Here is an 11,187-nt window from a genome sequence, read left to right as displayed (position 1 = left end):
ATTCCATCATGTTGAGGTTGATTCCGGAGCCTGACTATAGATTATGCATTCAATGAGTTAAGAACATAAGAACATAACAAATTGGAGCAGGAGTAGGCCATTCGGTCCCTCGAGCCTGCTCCTCCATTCAATAAGATGATGGCTGATCTTCTACCTGAACTGCACTTTCCTGCACTGTCCCCATATCTCTTGATTCCATTAATATCCAAAAATCTATGGATCTCTGCCTTGAGTATACTCAACGACTAAGCTTCCACAGCCCTCTGGGGTAGAGAATTCCAAAGATTCACCACCCTCTGAGTGAAGAAACTTTTCCTCATCTCAGTCCTAAATGGCCGACCCCTTATTCTGAGACTGTGACCCCTGGTTCTAGACTCCCCAGCCAGAGGAAACCAGCATCTACCCTGTCAAGCCCTGTAAAAATTTTGCATGTTTCAATAAGATCACCTCTCGTTCTTCTAAACTCTAGAGAATATAGGCCTAGTCTACTCAGTCTCTCCTCATAGAACAATCCCCGCATCCCAGGAATCAAGCTAGTGAACCTTTATTGCACTCCCTCTATGGCAAGTATATCCTTCCTTAGGTAAGGAGAACAATACTGTACACAATACAATCTATCGAGCATCTGTTCCAAATAAACGGAATGACAGGAGATAAAAGAAATTGGGGGTTTTCGCCACCCTACTTGGCAGGAAATGTCCCACATTGAAAGTAGCAGAAGGTGGATGCGTCCCATGAGTGTGACTTCAATGCTGCACCATGTCTGGTGTGCAACGGCCACCACACGTTAAAAAAATCCACAGACATCTTCCACCCTTCGGGATGTAGTTCAGGACCTGGAATATTAGGTCCTTCATTGAAATATCTGCAAACTCATCCTTTTTTGGCGTGGAAGCCAGTCATCCTCGTTTCGAGGGACTGCCTATGATGATGATGACCACCTCAAAAACACATAACCAGCTCGCCACAGAAGAGTTCCGCACAGAGAACGGCAATCGACTACTGTAACATTAAAGTATCATTACACATCATCCCATTCTCTTTAAGGAACAGGTTAACTACACAAATTGAGGCACTTTTGTGTGATTTGGGGTCACTGGTGTCGCTTGATGGCACAGCCCATAAGTACAACCAATTAGATCAATGGGTGGATACAGAAGAAGATAATGGTGGGGCTTAAAATCCTATCCTGCAATTGACACAATTTAGGGCATAATTAGGAAGATTTTTTTTGTATCTCCCACAGGTATATAACTCAACTCCAAACAGCAGCTCCAACACAGAACAACTCAGTCTCAAGTGACTTGGTTGGTCGTGCAAGCAAGATCTTCACAAGGTGAGTTCGATGTTGTTTTTCTTCATTGGAACCAAGCAGAAGCCTGTTGTGTGGTCTGATATTAACATAGAAATAATCATCTAAAATTACTTCTCTCAAATGCGAGCACATCAGTAACAACTTTTAATGGCAATGTTAACCCATATATGGGAATGCTTCCATTTAAGTAACGGACAAAGAAACTTGAAATGAACTCAGTAAGGGCTTGTATCACACTGTGGTATGGTAAAGTCGGACTGAAAACAACAATATTGACAGTGTTGTCAGTGCAAATTCAGTGGGAGTCGTAGTTTGCTTCTGATTTCTGTGGGCAGTATAGTACTGATTTGGGAACTGAGCTCTGAATAACTCAGATCTGAAGTTACAGACAGGTCTACAGCATTCTGAGACCGCCCTCAGGTTTCACACGGCCAGCGAACTCTGCAGTCCCTGAAAATGTAACAGCAAAACAATCGTTCCAGATTTCGAATACTCTTTAAAACAATGAAAGGATTAGAGTCAGTCGATGTGGCTACGTTATTGGAGTTAGATGGGCTAGGGAGGATCAGGGGACATGGGTATGAGTTAGGTAAGCACAGTACAGCTTGAACCTCTCTTATCCGGCACCTTCGGGACCTGCCCTGTGCTGGTTAAGGGATTTTGCCGGACGAGGGGAGGTCACGGTACTGAGCAAGGGGATATTGGTGGTGGCTGGCTTGGGGCTAGGAGTGTGGCAGAGAGATCGGGGGGGTTAGATCGCGGGGTTAGGCCAGCAGATTGCAGGAGGCGACAGCGAGGAAGGACTTCAATTTGTTCATGTCGGAGTTCTGTGCATGCGCCACCCAGTGGCCGGGAATGGTGCCGGACGAGGGGTGGTGCCAGATAAGGGGGGAGTTCTGGATAAGGGAGGTTCAACCTGTACTAGGTTAGATGTCAGGGAGGTAATTTTATTCACAGAGAGTTGTTGATCTATGGAACAAATTGCATGTGGTGAATGCGGATTCCTCACTGTAAGCAGTCAAAAGGCAGCTGGTCGAGGTCCTGCGTTTGGCCAACATAACTACGCACAGAAGATAGGTGGGTGTTGGAGGATGTGCAACCCAGTCACCATGTTCTCCTGGAACCTCAGTGGTTAGAGAGGAATTTCTCAGAATCTTTCCTAATTATTTTTTTCCTTTGTTCTTCTGCCTCTCCTCGGAGACTGCGTGGCTGGTGGTGGGGCCATGGTGTGCTTGAGTTACACCACGACAGTATGGGACAGACTCAATGGACCAACTGGCCTCTCCCTGCCCTTTGCTTTCATTTGTTGGGAAGCCTTTCGGAGTTATTACAACGATTGCATATTAAGGAAAAGCCCATTTTACATCACTTTTGATTTTTATTTTAATTTATGTCTTAATTATCTTTTCCTTTGCAATTATTTGCAGCCCAACTATGATCAGCTAGCTCAGCATAGGTTGAAAATTCAACCTCGGGCCTACTAGTTTTTATTGTCGCTGCTATTTCAGGCCCATAATTTGTTTTACGGTAATTTCCTTGTTCTTTTCCCTGTTATTATATTATTTCCCTGCTGAGCGGCAGGTCGTCTTTTTACTCTGTGACTGCCATTAGGAGATGTACAAGGACGGCTGTGTCCACTCACACTGCCATTCTCCCCTGTCCCTAAGCAGAGAAGCAGCCCACTGCTGTACAGCTCCTCCTCGATGGGACAGCAGGGATTGGGATCCTGCCCAGTGGGAACTGTCATGTAACAATGTGTAGAGCCTGCAGAATGGCTGCAATCACGTACTGGAAAAGAATCTGAAAGACAGAGGAAGCAGTGACATGGTGACACCATCTGTTGGAGTTTAGGTTTTTAAAGAATATGGGTTTGTTAACAGAGTATCTGAATAACGAGGGTAGGAAAATGTGAGATTATGGACTTGTATCATCTCTCCATAGTCATCTTATTTTACTGCCCACAGCTTTTCAAGTTTGATCCGTTAGACACTTCACCATGGAGCTTTCTCTCTTTGTGACGTGCATCATGACAGTTGTCTCCCTGGCCTCGGCTGACCCGACAAGACAGGGTGATCAGGAAACCTGGCAGAAAACTTATGGGAAGGGCCACTCTCGTATGGTAAGAAATCCAGCTCCAGAAAAGAAACGTACAGAAGGAAATTTCTCATTCTGCTCCACATGACAGCGGTTCCAGAGCTTGATACCTAAGTGTGTTTTAGATCTGCTCCAGTCATGGAGTAATGTTGAGCAGAGCCTGTACCTATGCTGCGTCATGGTGCGTCTCTAAATTTAGAATGTTCTCTGAAACAGAATCAGTGGTAACTTAGGAGAATTTCTTTTGCACAGCGACTTCTTGTAATCTGGAATACACAACCTGAAAAGGTGGTGGAAGCAGAATTAATTGTAAATTTCAAAATGGAATTGGATATATACTTGAAAAGGAAAATTTGCAGGACCATGGGGCAAGAGTAGGGGGTTGGGACTAATTGGATAGCTCTTTCAAAGAGCTGGCACAGGCACGATGGGCTGAATGGCCTCCTTCTGTGCTGTAAGATTCTAAGGGCCCGATATTGGTGGCCTTACCGCCCACTGCCACCTGCTGCCGCCAACTGCCGCCGAGTTTTGCCTCCGGTTTCCTCTCTCTCCCAGTTTCCACTTGGGCTGGAGCGGGCGGGAGGGGAGTACTGCAGGGAACCGCCCGCTGACATCCTCTGGCTGCCAAGTAGTGCAAGTGGCCTCCCGCCCGCTGAGATGCCAGATTGGTGTGGGCGGGGGAGTCGGTGGGAGTCGGTGGGAGTCGGTGGGAGTCGGCGCCAGCAGGGGGAAGGACCGTTGTGTGGAGGCTGTTCTAACCCCGACGATAGGTACAAATAAGGGAAAAAGAGGTTAGTGAAAATATTTAAAATGTTTTTTTTACAGAGACTTACCTGAAGGTGTTCCAGTGTTTTTTTTTTGTTTCCTATGATTTTTATTTGCAGGTCTTCCACCCTCCCTGGGCCCGACTCCATCCTCGGTGACACTTGGGCGGCAAGAGCCTTTGCCGCCGAGATTGAGAGCTCCCGCCCACTGCCGCCCAGATTGATGGAGTAAGCCGTTGTTTGGCTGCCGGGCGGAATCTTCCTGGCAAAGTATCGCCTGGTTTCTCGGCGGCCATCAGCAGTCCCTTGGGCAGCACTTGGGCGGGCCTCGGCCTTCATCAATTTCGGCCTCTATATCAGCAACATTTTAAAATGTCCTTTCCAATTTTAAGGGGCAAAAGAGCCCATGTGCATCTCCACCTCCCCAAAATGTGCAAATTGGTCTCAATTTTAATCTGTAGAATACATTCTATTTATATAAATATGAGTGGAAAACAAGAGATTAATTGCTGCCCAGGACAAAGAATGAAAATGTACATTTAAACTGGCCGGCGATGAATTTGCAGAGCAGGTGAGAGAGAGAATTGGATGTTTATGACTGGACATAATAGATATTAATTCTTGACTGGCTAAGTACCCAGTGTGTGGCTCCTGGGACAGTGCAGGTCATTGGTGTGTTCATGGGCTCAAATTGTGAACCTCAACTAGTTTAATCTGAGCAACTAATTCCTCTGAATAATGAGACCAGTTTAATAGAATGGATGTTGGTTCTCTGAAGAGGTTTGTTTTAACTTTATAGAAATATACATTGTTGATTGTGCATCACTTTCCCCTCAGATATTCCAGGAGCTCGGGCAATTGTTGAGTAAGGAGATTTCAAATGAAATGCCCAAATATGTGGACCAGATTCTGTCAGATGCTGGTCTGGAGGAGCTGACTTCTATTCCAGATGAGAAGGATTGGCGTGTCAATGGTTATGTTAGCGACGTAAAGAACCAGGTGACCATCACTTTTCTCAATTTCATTCACAACTTCAATATGTCAGTTTAACGTCTTACACCTATAACTGATTGAAAAACCCATCAAAAATAGTCAGTGTTAGGCTGCTGGCACAATCCCGTTGGATGTGATTTCCATTGTTAAGAGAAACAAGAAGTACACACTATGTGCAAGACTGTTAATATAGTATAGATATCTAGGTAAGGGGAGTAGGCCAGAATTAAGTATTTTGAGGAACAGACTGTGTGCAATGAATGTGTCTACTGGATTGGTTCTTGTCATTCAGATATATGAATAATTAAATTCACATATAGGTAATCAATATTCTATATTTTCAAACTATTTGTTTTCAGTTAAAGAGATAAAGGTTCTGACTTTCAGATGAGATGTTAAACCGAGGCCCCATCTGCCTTCTCAGGTGGATGTAAAAGATCCCATGACACTACTTCAAAGAAGAGCAGGGGAGTTATATCCGGTACCCTGGCCAATATTTATCTCTCAGTCAACATCACGAAAAACAGATTGTCTAGTCATTATCATATTGCTGTTTGTGGGAGCTTGCTGTGTGCAAAATGGCTGCCACCTTTCCTACATTACAACAGTGACTACACTTTAAAAGTACTTAATTGGCTGCAAAGCCCTTTGGGGCGCCCTGTGGTTATGAAAGGCACTATATAAATGCAAGTCTTTCTTTCTTAAGATTCCAGAGAAAGAGTTTTGATATGTTGGTATTTTCAATGTATCTGCTTTGTTATCAGGGTCACTGCGCCTCCTGCTGGGCGTTTACTGCAGCTGCGACATTGGAAGGACAACTGTTCAATAACACGAATAATCTCATCACACTCAGCGAGCAAAACCTTGTGGACTGTGCTCACAGCTATAAAAATAAAGGGTGCAATGCAGGGTGGGTGCACCACGCATATAAATATATACGGGACAATGGCATTGAAGCTAGCAGCATGTACCCCTACACGGCAAAGGTATACTTACTGTCTGACTGTTCCCATTTCACATGGTGGGTCGTGACTATCCGTTGTCAGTTCTGAAAGATATTCTGGTTTAAGACACAGCCTTCATTTAACTATAACAAACCGTGTTTACAGGAGCTGAATATCCTCATGTATAGTGCCAAATAAATTACATTCTGAAATAAGCAGTAGGGATATATCTTAGTTAATATAGTGTATCGGTACAGTGAATTTCCCATGTCCTTCCCCAACAGAACCGCTCCCTCAGTGATCAATTCTGAATTATAATCATATTTCATTAATACCCACTCAGTGATTGTGGCAGTTTCTATTTCTTGGTACTCTTCCCTTGGCGAATAGTGGAACGATTCACAGGCTGGTTAACAGTCTGATAGTCCTCGACATGATCAATCCTTCTATGACCGTAACCATCTTTATACCAGCCGATAGGGTGGTTAGTGCTATATGGCGAGAGGGTTTTACAGGCTCCCACAACCCATGCAATAACCGGGGTGGGGTGGAGGGGAAGGCGGTGTGCCACCCACACTCACCAGATGCAAACATCCCACTGGATATCATCCCAGAATCCAGAGCCGGAGCTCTGATCTCCACACACTGGGATTGTCTCACCAAGTGGGGTTCAAATCCTGCACCTTCTCACTCAGAGGCAGGAATACTACCTCAGTAAGCCTCAATGGAAAGTCCTTACTTGCTCAAGTGACCATTCACCATGTTTAAAGCCTTGACTCTGAGTGTGGGTAGGCCCTTTGATTTTGGAGATCTTCATAGCCACGCTCAATAGTGATCAGGAGTGGGAACCTGGACTTATTGCTCCCCGCCCTAAACCAGAGGTGCTGAGGCCAACTGTAGTGTTCCTACTGCTGCTCCTACCTTGATGGCAGATCAAGGAGCGTGTTTGGGGCATCCCTGGGCTGCATGGCTCAGCTCCTCATTGAATAAATGGTCTTGAAATGATGTCTTCACACTGAGGTCCTTTACAGGTAAGATTATTATCCTGCTAATTTGATTTTTTTTAAACGCTTCTCTTCCCCTCCAATCTGCAGAAGGGCGATTGCTCATTCACTTTGGCAGACTCTGTTGGCTCGCTCATTGGTTACGGAGAACTTAAACGGACGACCGAGGCAGAAATAATGAAGATAGTGGCAAAACATGGACCAATTTCCGTCTCTGTTTTCATGTCAGAAGCGTTCTTGCAGTTTACAGGCACAGGTAAAGTCATTTCTACTCTGCTCTTTATTCTCTGCAGTTCAGATCGTATCTTGCAATCTACTGCACTGAGATCCGTTTATCAGTCTCCACTCGGACGGAGCAAATCATTTGATATAAATTGTGATAAAGGTAACCACACTGTTAGCACATTAGTCAATGCATTTGCAAGAAGCAGAGTAAAACTCCCCCTACACTGTCCCATCAGACACAACCAGGTATGGAAAAAGATTAAATATTGTTACTATGTAAATGTGATTTTTTTTTTTAAATGGAAAGTTAAGTTCTAAATTTGAAAAAATAATTTTACAATTGGATGAATTTAAAATTGAATGAACGCACCTTTTAGAAGCACTTCAGCGTAAAATGTATGTTAGTTAACAATGTTACTTGTCTGATTTTTCTTAATCATCCCTTTAAACTCTGAAATTTGGGCTTGAAATGATGCCCTCACACTGAGATCCTTTACAGATATCTTTGATGATCCTTATTGCAACCAGAAACCTAACCATGTTGCGACATTAGTGGGATATGTGAATAAGGCTACAGAAAAATATTGGATCATTAAAAACAGGTAAGTGATACAGACTGCAGCAGAATAGTCAAACAAGTGGGAACACCTAAGATTTTAGCAATTGAACTGGTGAAAGGCACCCATCTGGATTGGAAAACCGCAAATGTAACGCCCCTATTTAAAAAAGGAGGCAGACAAAAAGCAGGAAACTATAGACCGGTTAGCCTAACACCTGTCGTGGGGAAAATGCTGGAATGCGTTATTAAGGAAGCAGTAGCAGGACATTTGGAAAAGCATAATTCAATCAAGCAGAGCCAGCATGGTTTTATGAAAGGGAAATCATGTTTGACAAATTTGCTGGAGTCTTTGAGGATGTAACGAGCAGGGTGGAACCAGTGGATGTGGTGTATTTGGATTTTCAGAAGGCATTCGATAAGGTGCCACATAAAAGGTTACTGCACAAGATAAAAGGGGTTGGGGGTAATATATTAGCATGGCTAACTAACAGAAAACAGAGAGTCGGGAAAAATGGGTCATTGGTAAACAGTAACTAGTGGGGTGCCATAGGGATCAGTGCTGGGGCCTCAACTATTTACAATTTATATTAATGACTTGGATGAAGGGACCGAGTATAATGTTGCCAAGTTTTCTGATGATACAAAGATGGGTGGGAAAGCAAATTGTGAGGAGGACACAAAAAATCTACAAAAGGATATAGACAGGCTAAGTGAGTGGGAAAAAATTTGGCAGATGGAGTACAATGTGGCAAAATGTGAGGTTATCCACTTTGGCAGAAAAAATAGAAAAGCAAATTATAATTTAAATGGAGAAAAATTGCAAAGTGCTGCAGTACAGAGAGACCTGGGGGTCCTTGTGCATGAAATAATAAAAGTTATTATGCAGGTACAGCAAGTAATCAGGAAGGCAAATGGAATGTTGGCCTTTATTGCAAGGGGGATTAAAGTATAAAAGCAAAGAAGTCCTGCTACAACTGTACAGGGTATTGGTGAGGCCACACTAGAGTACTACGTACAGTTTTAGGCTCCGTATTTAAGGAAGGATATACTTGCATTGGAGGCTGTTCAGAGAAGGTTCACTAGGCTGATTCCGGAGATGAGGGGGTTGACTTATGAAGATAGGTTGAGTAGGTTGGTCCTATACACATTGGAATTCAGAAGAATGAGAGGTGATCTTATTGAAACATATAAGATAATGAGCGGTCTTGACAAGGTGGATGCAGAGAGGATGTTTCCACTCATAGGGGAAACTAAAACTAGAGGACATAATCTCAGAATAAGGGGCTGCCCATTTAAAGCTGAGATGAGGAAGAATTTCTTCTCTCAGAGGTTTGTAAATCTATGGAATTCTCTCCTCCAGAGAGCTGTGGAGGCTGGGTCATTGAATATATTTAAGGCGGAGATAGACAGATTTTTGAACGATAAGGGAGTAAAGGGTTATGGGGAGTGGGCAGGGAAGTGGAACTGAGTCCATGATCAGATCAGTCATGATCTTATTGAATGGCGGAGCAGGCTCGAGGGGCCAAATGGCCTACTCCTGCTCCTATTTCTTCTGTTCTTATGTTCTTCTGTCACCACGAAAAGTGAAGGAAGTTGGGCTTGTTTCCATTTGGAAAGAGGAAACTTGCACTTACATGGAGCCTTTAATATAGAAAATACTCCCAAATGCTTCAGGGAAATTGGATGCCAAGCTGGCGTGGAAGGGTTAGAGAAGGTGACTGAAAGTGTGGTTGAAGAAAGAAGTACTGAAAGTGGGAAAGGGAAAATCAAAACAGTGAGGTTATGGAACAGATTCCCAAAGGTCAGACAAGAGAGCTGATAGTGTCACTTAATAGATTGGAGGCTGTGATGCGAAGGAGGTGAGAGGCAGATGAGCCGAGAGTGTGAAGTAGGACATGGAGTGGAGACAGGTGTAGAGGTGGCTCAAGTCCATGGGGAGGGATTTGAATTCCACCACTTTTCGGATATGCAGGTCTCAATTTTATAACAAAGCAATCATGCATGACTCTTCACATCTTTACTTTCGATGTGACAGGACCTATTTTGGGTATTGACAAATATTCTTGGGTTTTTTTTCTGTAGCTGGGGAAAAAGCTGGGGTAATGATGGTTTCATGAAGATGATTATGGGCAAGAACATGTGTGGCATTACCCACCTTTGCCACTACCCAATAGTCGCGTGAATTCAAAAGACAAGACCAACACTCTGGAGAACCAGATTCTGGAGAACTCCAACATTTAACTGCCTAGAATGCATTGCTTGACTGGGGCTGTGGGCTAAATCTTTTCTGTAGCTGAGTGTGAACGCCTGGTGACTGCACCTCATGAATATTACATTTCATTCGGATTCTTGAGTGAAGTGATGACATGATGTATTTACTGTGTTGCCAGTCACCGTTGGGAAATGGCCTCTTGCACTTTGAATGTTTGCATGTCAAAATCTTTTACTTTTGATGTCTTTCCATTGTATTATATAACATGCATAAGAAAAAGCAATAAAAATGACTTAATGAAGCTTTACGACTTGCTATGTTAGGGTACAGTTGTTTCGTTTGCATGGAACACAATATAGGTACAATGGAACGCTTCTTAGAACCACAAGTCTATAGCCTTTTATTGAATTTTACAATTCACCTGTGCTGACTCTCTGAAAATGCTATCCTTTTAAAATTATTACGTACTTTGCTTCCACCACTGGTTCTGGCAGAGCATTTCATGTCCTAACAATTCACTGCGTAGAAATAATAATTAAATAAATAAACAAACAAATAAATATTAATTATCCTTGCCTCTGCCTTTGTTCTATTGGAGACGATCTTAAATTTATGCCCTCTAGTCACTGACTCACTAGAAAGTTTTCTAGAATCACCTGGTCAAAACCACTCACATTTTCACCAAAAAGCAATGTGCTAATGACCAAATAATCTGATTTTGTGATGTTGGTTGAGCAATAAATATTGGCCAGGACATTGGGGAGAACTCCCCTGCATTTTCATCCAATAGTGCCATGGGATCTATTACCACTACTGGAGAGAGCAGACGATGCCTCGGTTTAACATCTCATCCATAAGGCGGCATTCCTTCAGTACTGCACTGGAGAGTCAGTCTAGACTCTGTGTTCAAGTTGCTGGGGTAGGATTGAACTCATGACCTTTGGACTCAGAGGCGAGAATACAGTGCTCATACCAACTCTCACCTGGTGCAAGACCCAAGTGGGAGTAAAGGGAGGAATTTCGCAGGGTTCTTGGGATCTCCCACTGACATGCCGCTTGACGTAGGCAGGAGATGGC

The 11,187-nt window shown here is 43.5% G+C and overlaps 1 protein-coding gene across 1 annotated transcript; it reads left to right on the top strand.

The window, feature by feature from the left end:
• Positions 1-3,311: 3,311 nt before the first annotated feature.
• On the top strand, positions 3,312-10,080 carry LOC139229027 (procathepsin L-like). Its single transcript, XM_070860690.1, has 6 exons — positions 3,312-3,434; positions 5,011-5,172; positions 5,931-6,152; positions 7,205-7,370; positions 7,839-7,941; positions 9,981-10,080. The coding sequence occupies exons 1-6, from the start codon at positions 3,312-3,314 to the stop codon at positions 10,078-10,080; spliced, it is 876 nt and encodes a 291-aa protein (XP_070716791.1).
• The last annotated feature ends 1,107 nt before the right edge of the window (positions 10,081-11,187 follow it).

The sequence above is a fragment of the Pristiophorus japonicus genome, chromosome 18, assembly GCF_044704955.1.
Source record: "Pristiophorus japonicus isolate sPriJap1 chromosome 18, sPriJap1.hap1, whole genome shotgun sequence".
NCBI classification, from domain to species: Eukaryota; Metazoa; Chordata; class Chondrichthyes; family Pristiophoridae; genus Pristiophorus; species Pristiophorus japonicus.
The sequence above is the reverse complement of the archived record's forward strand: the minus strand, read 5'-3'. Positions and strand labels throughout refer to the sequence as shown.

Coding starts and splice junctions, on each gene's coding strand:
- LOC139229027 (XM_070860690.1), top strand. CDS start 3,312: ATGGAGCTTTCTCTCTTTGTGACGTGCATCATGACAGTTGTCTCCCTG. Junction 3,435..5,010: donor GGAAGGGCCACTCTCGTATG/GTAAGAAATCCA, acceptor CTTTCCCCTCAG/ATATTCCAGGAGCTCGGGCA. Junction 7,371..7,838: donor CTTGCAGTTTACAGGCACAG/GTAAAGTCATTT, acceptor GATCCTTTACAG/ATATCTTTGATGATCCTTAT.